This window comes from Papaver somniferum, unplaced genomic scaffold, assembly GCF_003573695.1.
Source record: "Papaver somniferum cultivar HN1 unplaced genomic scaffold, ASM357369v1 unplaced-scaffold_132, whole genome shotgun sequence".
NCBI classification, from domain to species: domain Eukaryota; kingdom Viridiplantae; phylum Streptophyta; class Magnoliopsida; order Ranunculales; family Papaveraceae; genus Papaver; species Papaver somniferum.
The window spans coordinates 10,278,735-10,294,353 of record NW_020622381.1 but is presented as its reverse complement, the minus strand read 5'-3'; the positions used below and the strand labels follow the sequence as shown (position 1 = coordinate 10,294,353).

The window sequence follows — 15,619 nt, the reverse complement described above, 5'->3', positions numbered from 1 at the left end:
AATTGACTAAATCAGGACACGTAAAAAAACATGTTTTTCCGTCGATACCCTTAAATATATAATACTCCCTCCGTCCAATATATAAAGGTGGAGAAATAAAAAATTTTAGTACCAATATATAGGCAAAAAATCAATTCCAATGTAGTTTCTTTCTTATATAGCTTTATTAAATATTATGGTTATCGACAAATCAAGTTAATGGTTAACGGTGATTCCCAAGAATAATTATACTTGCAACATGTTCCAATGTGATTTAACAAAATATACTCATATATTTTCATTGATTAGTGGAATATAAATTAGAAAAATCATTAATTAGGATATCATTAATAAGGGTAAATCAGGTAAGATTCTGTTATTTATAAAAACAGAAAAACCTTCTTATTCTACCAAAATTTTACTTTTTCACCTTTGTAATGGGGACGGAGAGAGAGTACTAATTACTAGTCATTCAAGTGAGGTGTAATACCGGTGTTACTACGTGTCACTCAAGGGGATCATGGTGACACTCTCTCCTGTGGTCTGTCGACAAACTTGATAGGGATTTATCTACTGATCTGATGCCATCGGGACTAAATGGCAATATTAAATTTAAAACATGTTGCTCGCCTAATGTTACCATTTTGAGGTGGGGCAGATTCTATAGTTATGGAGTAAGTAATTCGGCCGGTGTAACGAGACGGTTGTAATTTAATGGGACGGTGGTAATTTATTCTGGATATCCTAAAGTAAAAAAAAGAGGTACTAGTTCAACATAAGGTTGGAACCTTTTTTTCCTCGTCTTTTTGATGCAATTTTTTCTTTGTCTTGTGGTAATAAATTTCCCATACAATATGTTGAAAATGAACCTTGAAAAGAGCTCTATTATATAACTGTCGGCATAGACAATATGGTTGAGGATTTGGTAAGAACTCGGCTGCAAGATCTTTCCTTCCCCAATCACCCACCTTGTTGGGATGTCAACAGGGGCCGCCGGTCGTAATGCCGCTATTTGGGACACGGTTGTTGCTAGAATGAAAACCAAATTAGCACCCTAAAAGAAGAAAAAAAGCCTTAGCCAAGGCGTATATCTTGACATAGTGAGAAGCGGATGCTATTGTTGCGTCTGTAATAATAAAACACTCAAGAAAGATGTTAGAAAGATATAAGAATAAAAGGATTAATTTCTGGAAAGTAAATAGACACTCAATTGTACTGTAAACAGAGGACAGAGTCACGTGTTCAACACGCTGTCCTTAACACGATATTTGACCGGTACGCCTCAAGAATGAGTGATGCCTATACCCTGCGGTCAAGTTCGTATCCAGGATAAAACTGCCTGTTGCAAGCACTGTTAGCACTACAGTACTTGCCCACTCTTACGACCTCAACAACAATTGCGCACGGAATGAAAAATAAAGGACCACACATGGGGGAGAAGACGAAAAGAAGAGGATAGTAGCTCTTTTGGACACAAAACGAAATGAGAGAAAGTGATCGCTTTATATAGGGGAGAATAGAGAGAGGTCTCATAAACGCGCATTAAAACAATTTCAATTAATTCAGATTCTTTCCAACGGTTTGAAACGTTCATGCGTCATTATGTTTGATATAAAACGTTCATGCAATTTTAAATTTGAATTAAAAACGTTCATGCATAGACATAAAGTCGCCCAAAAATTTATTTTGTTTGAAATCTTTTAAGTATTAATTCAAAAATTCAAAAGAAGTTTTGCCACACCCACACCCGAGCCGACCCGGCGGCGTGATTCAGTGCGAAGCACCGCGCGTGTGTGAAAATGTGTGATTGCACCAACTAGCCCATTACCTAAGTCCTCTCCCTTGCACAAAAATGCTAATGACCCAAGGGCCACTCTAATATCAAAATTTTCAATACTTATGGAGAGGTATCATTTTTAGTTTTCCCTATGTGGGACTAAAGGTTCATTCACAAATAGTGAAAATGAGCTAGTGTCCTTAGTGACCAATAAATCCTAAGTTCCAATCCCGCCAAGACCAAAAACCAAACTATTTTATAAACTCATTTTCTCTAACAATTTTTCTAGTAGTTTGCAACTGAGATGACTGCACAGGGCACACTCACTTACTGGGTTTTCAGATCAGCAGTAAAATCTTTATTTGCCATGTCGAAGAAAAAAAGTACATACTGAAATTGAATGTATCCTGATTACGCATACTGGGTTTCTAGATTAGCGGTAAAATCTTCACTTGCCATGCCAGGGAAAAAAAAAATACTGAAAGTGAATGTATCCTAATTCTGTCTTCATTTAACCTTGTTTTAAATCTGCAGTCTCATTAATATTGCATGAATTTCATGTATGCAAATTCAAGATACTAATTAACATCCATTAAAGCAAAGCAACAAATAATCTAGGAACAGATTACCATCTCTTTAAATGAAGCAGTATAAATGTAAGTATAATTAACATTACTTCAAGCAAAGTATATACACTTTATACCTAATTAACATCCCATGCACTGCAATATATCGATAGTACTTCCTTCGTCAATGTCAAGAGATGCCACAGTGACATGATCTTCCTTGAGCGCCATACCATCATAGAGTAGTCTTTGATTCCTGACTGCGGTGCCTTCTATTTTTAGAATCCTTTTCTTTATGCTCCCAATAGTTTCGGTCATCTCAACATCCAAAGGTTTTAACTTGCCACAAATTGACCTAATAAATATCCGGACCTGTATGTATTTTGTAACAATTGGAAAACAAGCACAGATTAAACGAAAACCAAATATCAAATTATCAAAATCACAACTAAAACTACTACAGTAGTAATAAGACAATTACTAACATACCTTGAACTGCAAATATTAATTAAAAAACTGTCTACAAGTCTGAAGAACAAAATCAAGTACTTCCAGGGGTAGAATATGTGAGGGATTGAATATCAAGTACCAACTACCCAGGTCAATTACCTTTGAGCTATTTTTAGAAGAAGTCCCTCCAACACTGTCACCAACTTTTGGTGCCTTGACTGGATCGTCTCGGTCCCCCGCGCTTCGTTTATTGGAGCGCCTAAATATAAAGAGTCAATTAGAATATATACACTGTTTAGGCAATCAGTACATGATTAACAGGGGCACCAGTTCAAAGTAACATCGCCTTGTGGGAATGGGATTGGCTTTCAGTACTGAAGCTTGTGCATTTTTTGGTGCACAGTTCAGAGAACTATGTACACGAGCACTTGGCTTGACAGGACTGCAACCGCAGAAGATGAATTTTATAACATACTGATAAATAAATGAACGCCGTCAATATTTCTGGTAGACTTACGTTTCTACTCCTGTTGGAGGCATCTGAATAGTATTGGAGTTTCTAGCAGATCGTCTACATCTGCAGTTCAAAAAAATTAAAACATAGCGACAAAAATCTCATGTAAGCAGTAATGCCAATTTTTAAACCTATACCATGAACAATCTTACCTCGGCATGTTTGAGATTGTGTCGGTAACATCTTCGACCACATTCTCCTCAACATAGAACGTATGTAGCATAAGATCAGGTTGGAGCATGAACTTTAGTGTCTCGTAAGGAGTGATATCAAGAAGCTTGGATATCTCCGAGGAAATGAAAATGTGGTATTTCAATGTAATAGGAACTGCTTCAGGTATGCCAGAAATGTCTCGAACAGTGCCACGAAACACCTCCAACTTTGTATCTTGATCTACATTGATGAACTTCACCATACCACCAACATAACGTGGGTTGTTTCCATCTCCATTGACAATTTTACCGTTATACCATACTGCAGCTTTAAATGTATCTTCCCCCATCTATAGTGCACAACTTTTGTTATGAGTTCTACAGATTTATGAGGGATTGCAAAACAACATGGTAAAAGGTTGGAGTAGATAGAACAGTTTATAAGCATAAAAGTAAGTAAGTGCATATTTCCTGCAAATGACTATTGAATAAAAATGCTTCTGAGAAATGCAAACCTGAAAATGGTTAATTAATTTGCAAAGTTATCAAGAATCAGAAAAAGGGTCAGCCGAAAGCGTAGCTAAGACTTCTTCTACAAAAGCATTTTGACAAAAAAAAAGCTATTGTGTACGTGCAATAAAATACTACTGCTCCATCAAAAGTACGTTCAATTTCTAAGGCAGCAGTTTCACTACACAACTTCAACTCACCCTTAAATCTTGTTGATCAGATTTATTAGAAACCGATTGTGTCACTCATCAACTCCAACGATTACATGTGTCTAGTAACATTTGAGATCCTCGGGTATCATTGGTGTTGTTTATATCAGGAGGTCCTCAACAACCCCAAGCTAATAACGAAGTTACATTTGCAGAGCAAAACCCACCAAATGTTGAAATAAGCAATCAAACAGTACAAAACAAACCATAAAGAAAGAAAATGGTATGAAAAGTGACCAGTATAAGAACAAAACAAAACAAAAAAACACATGAAGCCTTATGCATGCCATACTGGTAGGGAGGAAAAATAATATTTTTATCACTTCAATTACCTGTTTGTCTCATGCTCACAGTTCTCAAACAAAGCCAATGCCACTAGGGAATAGAAGAGGAGATTAAAAGGAAGATGGAGAAGATGAAGAGTTTTTTCTTCTGAAAATATGATTAAATTCCTTTCAAGTGTTCAACTTTATAGCAATGAATCATTAACACACACAGACTGGTTTTAACAAGAATGCCAAATCAGAATTGAAGACTGTTAGCATTTACTTGAATATGCTAGAATTAAAACAAACACAAGATCAGTGTAAGAATTTGGAATTACAATTAAGGCAAGAGTGTAATACGAAGGACGTGATGGCTAATGCAGAATAAAGATGCTTCTTCTAAGAGATGCTGCAAAAGGTTGTGCTGAGAAACAAAGACCAACAATCATGGTGTTCTTTTCATGCTCAAAAGCCAATGATAGAGGTGCATTGCTTGATTTGATTGTTTTCATTACTTGATATTAGTTAGATTGATAGATAGCTAGAACATTTCCTAAAACTCATAAGCAATACATTCTTATTTGAACTTAAATTTAGAATATCTAGAATTGTGTAAAATAGAGAAAAGGAAGTAGAATATGAATCATGGAACTTAAAATTATTGCAGAACTAGAGATTTTATTTTTGAGAATGATGTCATCGGTTGAGAAATCAAACTCTTTTGTTAAAGTTGGCCTGCGAAATTCAAGATTGTTTGTTAGACATTCCACCAAATCAATGTACATGATATGAGGAAACAGGCCCAGCCTCCTAATTCTCGCTGTCTTCGGAACACTCAAAAATTCACAATAAAAATTCGAAGCCATATAATGTTGAACTGTAGGGTAATTTGCACAAATTATAAACCTATTTGTATTCCAAATGCTAATTGACGGCTGAGATTTATGTGTCTTTTAAGGCTAATATAGATTGTCTTTGAGAACGAAAATAACAATTTGATAAATAGGAAAACTTTTATAACCACGAAAATCGAACATTTGATCTATACCAGGAACAAGTACCTGGCTTCCTAACACCATGATTCAACTTCATTAAGTTCGAATTCCTTTGTATCATTTGTAACCATGGATAACAACCCTAAGTTATTAACAAGCTCTACTTTTACGGAATAAAGCCCCAAAAACTGATACATCGAAATAAACAATCAAACCAGTACACAAACAAACCATAAACAAAGACACGGTTGATTTATACATCCACGGTAACAATTAGTACCGAGAATCAACGATATAATGCAAAATAAACACTAGCACATGAAACCTTAATGCATGTCAATCATGCTGATACAAAGAAAGAATAACATTTTTCAGGCTCACATTACCTTTTTTTGCCTTCCGGTCTCTGTATATTCTAGGTCTACAAAACGAAGCCCTAGAGTAGAAACTGTTAGAACTATTGTTGATTTCACTCCTGCAAAGCAAAGGTTAAACACAAAAATTGGACTGCGGCTTGGCTCTGCCTTGAGTTTTGTGCAAGCAGTCTTTCTTTGTCACAATGTTCTCAGGATAAAACAGCCGAGAAAAACTCTCATCGATCTCTCACGCACACAGTGAGAAATCGATCACTTTCACTCTTTTAATCTTGCTCAGAAAAAACTTGGTCTCTTGATTCACAAAAACAGTATATGGAAAACTCTTCTTTTCTGTTTCTCAAAACTGGCTTATTATAGCCTTCGCAATTAAGACAAAATTAATGGGAATAAATTTTGGTTTTAATTGTCTCCATAAAATCCTGTGTAACAGTCCAAAAACTAGGGCTGACAATGGATAACAGAAATCCGAGATCCGTTTCCGAAAATCCGACATCCTATAGGATTTAATCCGACATATCGGATATCGGATATCCGAATCCGATAAGCTATCGGATAATACCTCTTATCGGTATCGGAATCGGATTGGGGTCTTTCCGTTAGGTTAATATCCGATATCCAATAGCCTAGGGGTGTACTTGTAATTTCCTACCCCTAGGTATTATCTGTCGACTCAGAGAAGTGAGAACCTATACTCTCTATTCTCTAATCTCCACTTTCTCTACTAACTTGGTTTTGAGAATCAATTTCTGGTTTTGAGAATCAATTTCTCATCTAACACAGTACCGGATTAATGGAAGTGAAACTTGGTATTGTAAACTTTTGTTTACATGCTGAAAGAAAATGAAAAGTGCAACGTGGCCATTACACAACCACATCTCTTTGTGAAATATTGAGGCAGTTCTCTGTCAAAGAAAAAGCTTTTTCATTTCTCTCTTCAAGCAGCTGCATTTTCTACTTCATGGTGGGAGACCGATTTCATAGATGAATCGAAGGTGAGAGTTCGCAAGGTCAAGAGAAGGAGATGGTGGATGTCGATCTTCTTTTGTGGAGATTTCGTGGAGATATTTCATGGAGAAGAAGATTGGCTCTAATTGATTTGTTGTTGGTTTCAATTTCAAGATGAAAATAAATAGCAGATCTAGGTCGTTTTGGTTTTGAGATCGAACTGTTGGCAATAGTGATAATAGCGAAATCAACAGAGCTCAGGGGTTTGTATGTGGTCTGAAATTAAATCTCTCAATTAAGAACCAAGCACAACAACGATGGCAGAAGTGGGTTTGATCTGAAGTTTTTGCTAATCGTTTGTCGATGGAGTTCTTCTCAAATCAGCAGCATCAGTGCTTAGTGGTGCTGTTGTGTTCAAGATTTCCAGTTTTTTCCTAGTTACCGGATTTTATGGGATAAAAATCCGATATCCGATAACTTAACCTTAACCTTATCGAATTAGAATTTTTGGTATCCGCCGGATATTATCGGGTATCGGATATCCGATAATCCTTAACCTTAACCTTATAGGAACTGTCAATATCCGCCGGATATCTATCCGTTGCCAGCCCTACCAAAAACGGTCGTAAGTTATGCCAGAATAAATACTATTTAATCTGTAATTAAAACATGTGAAAACGTTTTGAAAAAAAAACTTTTTAAAAATGAGCAAAAACTACTTTCCAAATTCAAGAGACCTCCCAAGACCCCAAGGCCCCGCTCCCGGACTAATGTTATATATATTATTTATATATATACACCCATCAGTAGGGGGATGGATTCGATCCTGAGACCTATCCCTCCGGACCCAAAATGCTTAACCACTAGGCCAAGCTCGAATTGTTGATATAAATGTACAAAATAATTATTTTAAAACATATATCCCAACAATCCCCCACTTATATTTTTAAAATCATTGAGCAAGATCCGTATAGTTATGTGCATAAGCAAAGGTACCTTTCGGTTTTGAACCTTTACATAGTATTAAATTATCCGAACTCTAACATAGAGTGAACATATGTCTTTGAACTCTATGGAGAGATTACTTAATACACACACAACTATACTAAGAGTAAAGTCCTAAATGCCAGCACATTACGGCCTTGTGCCTATCCCAGTTTCAATGAATGTTCTAGAGAACTGCCCATGTTCTCATAGAAAGCGGCCACACTTTCTCATTCACATAGGTGAGTCTATCAAAAGTACTCCTGTAGCTTGGTACCCCACTCTATACAGAGCTATAAACTTCATTAAGAGTTAAAGAACTCAACCTTAACCCGCTTCAGGATATCATGCCATGGGAAAGATGCATGATTCTATCTCCATATAATTTGTGAATCGTTATTCCCTTTGAACCTATTTCTAGGTGGGTATCCATCACAAAATGACTCAACTTATTGTGGGAAAAAGTCACATGCCTTTAGAGGTATATAATACCTTTTTCCTAGCTAATCCTTTCGTCAAAGGATCAGCTAAGTTCTCTTCCGACCTAACATGGTCCACAGGTACAACACTAGTTGTGAGAAACTCCCTAACTGTGTTGTTCTTTCGACGCATTTGTCGATTCTTACCGCTATAAAAACAGTTCTGTACTTTTGCAATTGCCGCTTCATTATCACAATGGATCATAATAGCTGGTACCGGTCTACCCCATACAGGAATTTGAGAAAGCAAGTTTCTCAACCATCCTGCTTCTTCACTAGCTGCTGCTAGTTCTATCAATTCAGACTCCATCGTAGATTGAGCCAGAATTGTCTGTTTCTTTGACTTCGAAGACACAGCGCCACCAGCAATATTAAACAAATATCCACCAGTGGACTTGGAGTCATCTGAAAGAGAGTTCCAATCAGCATCACTGTATACTTCAAGGACTGCAGGAAATCTCTTATAGTGTAATCTTAGGTTAACGGTCTTTTTACGATACCGCATAACCCTCTCAATTGCAGTCCACTGTTCCAAACCAGGACAACTGGTAAACCTGCATAAAACCCCCACTGCATATGTAATGTCTGGTCTGGTACAATCAGTTGCATAACGAAGACTACCAATTATACTAGCATATTCAGATTGTCTAATGCTATCACCAGTATTCTTAAACATTTTAACACTAGCATCAAAAGGAGTACTCACAGGTTTACAATCAAAATAGTTGTACTTCTTTAAAATCTTTTCAATATAATGAGACTGATCCAAAGAAATGCCATCATTAGTTCTAGTAGTCTTAATTCTCAGAATTACACTAGCTTCACCCAAATCTTTCATTTCAAAGTTAGACTTAAGCATATTCTTAGTTTCTTCAACCACAAACAAGTTTGAACCAAAAATCAGCAAATCATCCACATACAAACAGATCATGATGCATGTATTATTTTCAAACTTATACGATATGCATTTGTCACTTTCATTAATTCTGAAACCATGTGAAGTCATCAAGTTATCAAATTTTTCATGACATTGCTTAGGAGCTTGTTTCAGACCATACAGTGACTTATCTAACTTACACACTTTATGTTCTTGACCAGGAACAACAAAACCTTCAGGTTGTTCCATATAAATTTCTTCTTCTAATTCACCATTCAAAAAAGTTATTTTAACATCCATTTGATGAACAACAAGATTATGCACAGCAGCAACAACAACCAAAACACGAATAGAAGTCAATCTTGTAACAGGAGAATAAGTATCAAAGAAATCTACATCTTCTCTTTGTTTATATCCTTTAGCTACCAACCTAGCTTTGTGTTTGTCTACTGTACCATCAGGGTTCAACTTCCTTTTAAGTACCCATTTACAACCTATTGCTTTGCAACCATGGGGTAAATCTGCTAGGTGCCAAGTTCCATTAAGATTATGGGAGTCCATTTCATTATCTATGGCTTCTTGCCAAAAACCGGATTCATGAGAATTAAGTGCCTATTGAAGACTAGAAGGGTCTTCCTCTAGGGTATAGACTTCAAAGTTAGAACCATAATCTGTCGCAATCCTAGCCCTTTTTCTACGCCTAGGTTCAATTTCAGCGTCTCTAGTTTCTGCAGTTCTATGTTCTTCTATTCTAAGTTCAGAACTCGTACTAGGTAGAGAACCCCACTATTTATAGATTTAAAAGGAAATCTATCTTCAAAGAAATCAGCATCAATAGATTCAATAATAACTTTATTATTAAGATCAAAAAATCTATAAGCTTTACTGTTTTGAGCATACCCAACAAAAACACATTCATAAGCTTTACTATCTAGTTTTGATCTTTTAGGATCAGGAATACGAACATAAGCCAAACAACCCCATACTTTAAAATAAGATACATTTGGTTTTCTGTTTTTCCAAAGTTCATATGGTGAAATTTTAGTTTTTGAATTTGTAACACGATTCAAAACATAACAAACAGTCAACAAGATTTCTTCCTACCAATGAGGGGCAGCACCAGAACTCAACAAACATGCAGTCACAAGAGTAGTAAAAGTATGATTCTTTCTTTCAGATTTTCCATTCATTTCAGGGTTATAAGGAGCAGTTTTTTCATGTATAATTCCAGAAGATTCATAAATTTCAGTGAATGGTTTAGAGTCATATTCAGTTCCTCTATCACTACGAAATCTCTTAATTTTCCTACCAAATTGATTTTCAACTTCAGCATAAAAACCTTGAATTTTTCAATAGCTTCATTCTTATGACTTAGCAAGTAAACATAGGTATAATTAGAATAATCATCAATGAAAGTCATCACATATCTTTTTCCATTTCTGGTTAATATACCTTCATATTCACACAAATCAGAATGCACTAACTCTAAAGGCTCAGATTCTCTAACAACAGATTTATGGGAACTCTTGGTTATTTTTGCTTGACTACAAGATTCACATTTTCAAAATCATGCATGGAAAGTTTTGGAATAAGACCTTGCTTGCTCATGGTATCTACTGATTTACTGTTCACATGACAAAGTCTAGCATGCCAAACATTAAAAGTACACACCATATAAGAAGAAGATGTAATTTTATTCATTTCAACATTAAGCTTAAACATTCCATCAGCAGCATAACCCTTTCCTACAAACACTCTGTTTTTAGTAATTGTGTAAACATCAGATCCAATAGTTTGATACAACACAGCCTTGTTGAGAAGATAGACGGAAACAAGATTCTTTCTCATTTCTGGAGTGTGGAGGACATCTTTCAGCATAATTTTCTTCCCAGAAGTAAACTTCAGTTCTATAGTACCAGAACCTTTCACATTAGTGGTACGGGAGTCTCCCAACAACACTTTCTTATCCTTGATTTCTGCATAGCTCTTAAATAGGGACCTATCAAAACAACAATGGCGCGAAGCACCACTGTCTATCCAACACCCATCGGTTCCACCAACCATGTGAATCTCTGGATCAGAAACCATGGCAATTATAACGCTTTCAGCAGCATTAGCTTGTCCGTTATTCTTTCCTTTGTTATTCCTGCAATCCCTAGCCATGTGGTTTGGTTTACCGCAGGCATAACAAAGGAACCCAGAATCAGAAATTATGAAATCTCTTGGATGGGTGTGGGTTCTTGTTTTGATTAAGTTTTCCTTTCCTTTGGTTCTGGTCAGGTTTCATTGGTTTTTTCTTAGGTTTCAAACTCGGTTGAGTCTGATTCTTATTGTTGGAAACGATAAGAATCTCTTCTTTTCTGTCTTGTTTCCGTGCTTCCTCTTCAACCCTGAGCTTAGAAATCAAACTTTCAAGAGAAAACTCCTTAGTTTTATGATGCAAAATATTACGAAAATCTTTCCAAGATGGGGGTAATTTATCAATCAATACAGATACTTGAAATTGTCCATCAGTTTTCATACCTTCCGTCATAATTTCATGAGCTATTTTCTGAAGTTCATGAGCCTGAGCAACGACCGATTTTTCATCCACCATTTGATATCTCAGGTAGCGGCTTACAACATATTTCTTTGATCCGGCTTCTTCAGTATCATATTTCTTCTGTAAGGCATCCCACACATCTTTAGCAGTATCAAATGTAGAGTAATATTCGTATAAATCGTCAAACAAAGCATTCAAAATATAGTTTTTGCAATTAAAGTCATTATCAATCCATTTTTCATAGGCTTTTTGTTTTTCTTCAGCAGTTTGGGTCTCAACAGGTTCTTCAGTTGGTTGAGGAGTTGCAATTGTTGCGTCTGGAGTTGCTTTTGCGCAGCTTCTGCATCTTGTGGATTAGCTGGTTTGATGGAGTCCACCATCATGTGCAACTTCATCAGTTTGAGGTAGAAAAACAACTTTAGCTTCCATCTTCTGAAATGAAGTCCTTCAAACTTGAACGACTTGTTAATATCAGCAACGGTTTTCTTTTCAGATTCCATGGCAGAAAGATACGTCTTAAAATTGTTAGAACTATTGTTGATTTCACTCCTGCAAAGCAAAGGTTAAACACAAAAACTGGATTGCGGCTGAGTCACGACCAGGTCGCTCTCTTTAAGACGTTTTGTGGCTCTGCCTTGAGTTTTGTGCAAGCAGTCTTTCTTTGTCACAACGTTCCCAGGACAAAACAGCCGAGAAAAACTCTCGTCGATCTCTCACGCACACAGTGAGAAATCGATCACTTTCACTCTTTTAATCTTGCTCAGAAAAAACTTGGTCTCTCGATTCACAAAAACAGTATATGGAAAACTCTTCTTTTCTGTTTCTCAAAACTGGCTTATTATAGCCTTCGCAATTAAGACAAAATTAATGGGAATAAATTTTTGTTTTAATTGTCTCCATAAAATCCTGTGTAACAGTCCAAAAACGGTCAAGTAATTTATGCCAGAATAAATACTATTTAATCTGTAATTAAAACATGTGAAAACGTTTTAGAAAAAACTTTTTAAAAATGAGCAAAAACTACTTTCCAAATTCAAGAGACCTCCCAAGACCACAAAGGCCCGCTCCCGGACTAATGTTATATATATTATTTATATATATACACCCATCAGTGGGAGGGGATTCGATCCTGAAACCTATCCCTCCGAGCCCAAAATACTAAACCACTAGGCCAAGCTCGAATTGTTGATATAAATGTACAAAATAATTATTTTAAAACATATATCCCAACAGAAACTGAAAGGGGGAGATGGAGTTAATGTAGTGTCTTTTTTTCTGTTTTATTCATGATTTTGTTTTTTGTTTTTTCCCTGCTTATACTTCGCGCCTTCACCTTTGGTACGCTTTGACTGGAATGACTAGGGATGACTCGCATATCTGTCGAAACCGTCCGATCTAACATTGAGCTCCCGGGTAATTCATTGCACCGTGGGATTCATTATTAAAAGTAAGGGTGAGGTTCAGCTAGCTGCGATTTGACTGACGAGCGAGGGGTGCTGTAATCAGCTTTACACGACGTGGAATGACTGGCGCTACCTAGCTATCTACCTGGCTAAGATCAAGGTTCAAATATTCTTAAAGGAGATAATTTCTCCTAATCAATCTGCTTTTCCTTGGAGAGATAAATCATGGATAACATTATAATTGCACATAAACTTATTTACTCTATGAAAAACTCAAAAGCTGGAAAAAGAAATTTTGCTTTAAAATTAGACCTCTCGAAAGCCTTCAAAAGAGTAGACTGGAATTTCATCAACTCGGCTTATTTAGCGTTTGGTTTTGGTGATTCGTGAGTAAAGCTCATAATGCAGTGCATATCAACCACTTCATTTTCTATCCGTTCTCCGGGTATGAATTTCTCCACTTATAGAGGTCTAGGACAAGGTGACCCACTTTCACCATATCTATTCTTAATTTGTATGGAGGTTCTTTCTAAACTCCTAGAAAAAGTATCCTCTGAAAAGAAATTTTCGGCCTCAAAATAAATAAAGATGCCCCCGAACATCTCTCATATTTTCTTGGCAGATGACTGCTTCTTATTCACAAAAGTGGATCTTTGCGAGGAAAAAAACCTGTTAGACATTTTATCAAGATTTGACGAGATCACAGGTCAGATGGACAACCTCCAAAGATCCGATATCTATTTCATCCCTAGAATTCATCTGAAATATGGAAAAATCATTGGGAGAATTCTAAAGCTCCTTTAATGACAAAAAATGATAGATGTCTAGAAACCCCTCTCTTCTTTGATAAAAATAGAAAAGAAAATTTTGAACCTTTGTTACAAAAATACTATGGCACTCTTCAAGGTTGGAAATCTAAGTTACTCTCTCAAGCTGGCAGAACAATTATAATAAAGTTCATCCTTTAAGGCAACCCAACATACCAGATGCAACTGCTCTCCCTTTCTAAAGAAACGTTAGATCAAATGGACAGAATTCAAAGATATTTTTGTTGGAATAAAAATAAGCCCAAAAACAGAGGAGGCTATATAAAAGCTTAGGTCAGCATATGCAAATCTATCTCACAAGGAGGCCTAGGTATCAAGAACCCACACCAATTTAACATTGCTCTCTTTACTAAACTAGCCAGCCGTCTCATTTCAGATGAAGATCAACTTTGGGCTCAACTTCTCATAGCAAAATATTTCCAAACTCTCATCCTCTGGAATTTTCTAGGTCTTCTAAATTATCCTGGATTTGGACTAGTGCTAGATCTCATTAAAAATAATTTTATCTGGCAAGTAAAAAGCAGAGCTTCCACAAAAATTTGGGAAGACAAATGAGTTTATAACACCTCGTTTACTCAACTAGGTGAAGGTTCAGATACGTCGTAGTTTTCACTAAATCACTCATTTTGGATTTAAGAATATCAAAACATGATTTTTCAAAATAATAATCCAAAACTCTTGTTCTTCTTCTCTCAATATTCCAATTCTAAAACCAGCACTAACTCAAATCATTTATCTAACTCACTCGCTGATCTAATGTAGAAGTAACAGTCAATTAACTTAGCTAACTTAACTATTTAATAGAGAAAGGCTTTTGATTTACTTTACGGTGACCCAGCTCAAAATGGAGAAGGTTCCCCTCGAAAATGGATTGGTCCCAGAAAATCATTCCTAAAAACTCATCATTGGTAAGGAATTGGTGAACCCCACTTGGGGACGATGAGTCCACCTGAACAGCCACATGACTGAGCATTTATGCATGAAATAGATACTTCCTGACAATTTGAGACGAACAGTACGACTAGCTAATTTTGTGCACGTAAAAGAACATGATTTGTTAACTGGGACGTCTCGCAACTGAGATGTTCCTAAATCATTCATTGGGTTTTCAAATCAACGGTAAAATCTTCTGTGAACACACTGATCACGAAGGCATCAGAATGCTCACAACCAATTATCATAATATAGAATAATTTGTGATGATGATATCTTAGTGTTGATTCCTTGGCTCAAAACCTTCGGGTTTATCACAGTCTCATCCAACAACTCCATGCAGGGTGTTTGCGTACGGGATATAGATAAACACAAAGAAAACAAAACGTACAAGTAAAGATCACGGGGTTAGACAGATATAAAGTGCTGAAATGTAAACAAGACCGAGGTTTACGTGGTTCAGCACTAAGGCCTACGTCCACGGGGTTTGTTGTTTCACTATGTTCTTCACGGTTACAAGAGTAGTCGAATGACTTTTCGGTTTACATGTATTTTCCCTTTTAAAGGATTAACTTACACTCGTAATCTTTGTCTCTCCTTTCCTTACTGTTTTTCTCCGATCCCTTTTCCTCTTGGTGGAGAAGGGGTATTTATAGGGTTAGAGTGTGGGACCCATCTCTGAAGGCCGTTGGAACCTTATCTTCTAGTGTTTTGTGTCCATCACGCAGATGTCTGCGTTTGCCACTTGATCACGCAGAGACATCCTCGCTCGTCCCACGGATTGATCGACACGTATACTGCTCAGAGTGTTTAATGAGGGTGGTTGAGATGCCT

The 15,619-nt window shown here is 36.5% G+C and overlaps 1 protein-coding gene across 1 annotated transcript; it reads right to left on the bottom strand.

Annotated features, from left to right (window-relative positions):
* Positions 1-2,332: 2,332 nt before the first annotated feature.
* LOC113332612 lies at positions 2,333-5,930 on the bottom strand. Its single transcript, XM_026579136.1, has 5 exons — positions 5,805-5,930; positions 3,439-3,788; positions 3,290-3,349; positions 2,932-3,031; positions 2,333-2,694 (listed from the first exon to the last, which is right to left on the bottom strand). The coding sequence occupies exons 2-5, from the start codon at positions 3,786-3,788 to the stop codon at positions 2,464-2,466; spliced, it is 741 nt and encodes a 246-aa protein (XP_026434921.1). The 5' UTR covers positions 5,805-5,930; the 3' UTR covers positions 2,333-2,463.
* Between the last annotated feature and the right edge of the window lie 9,689 nt (positions 5,931-15,619).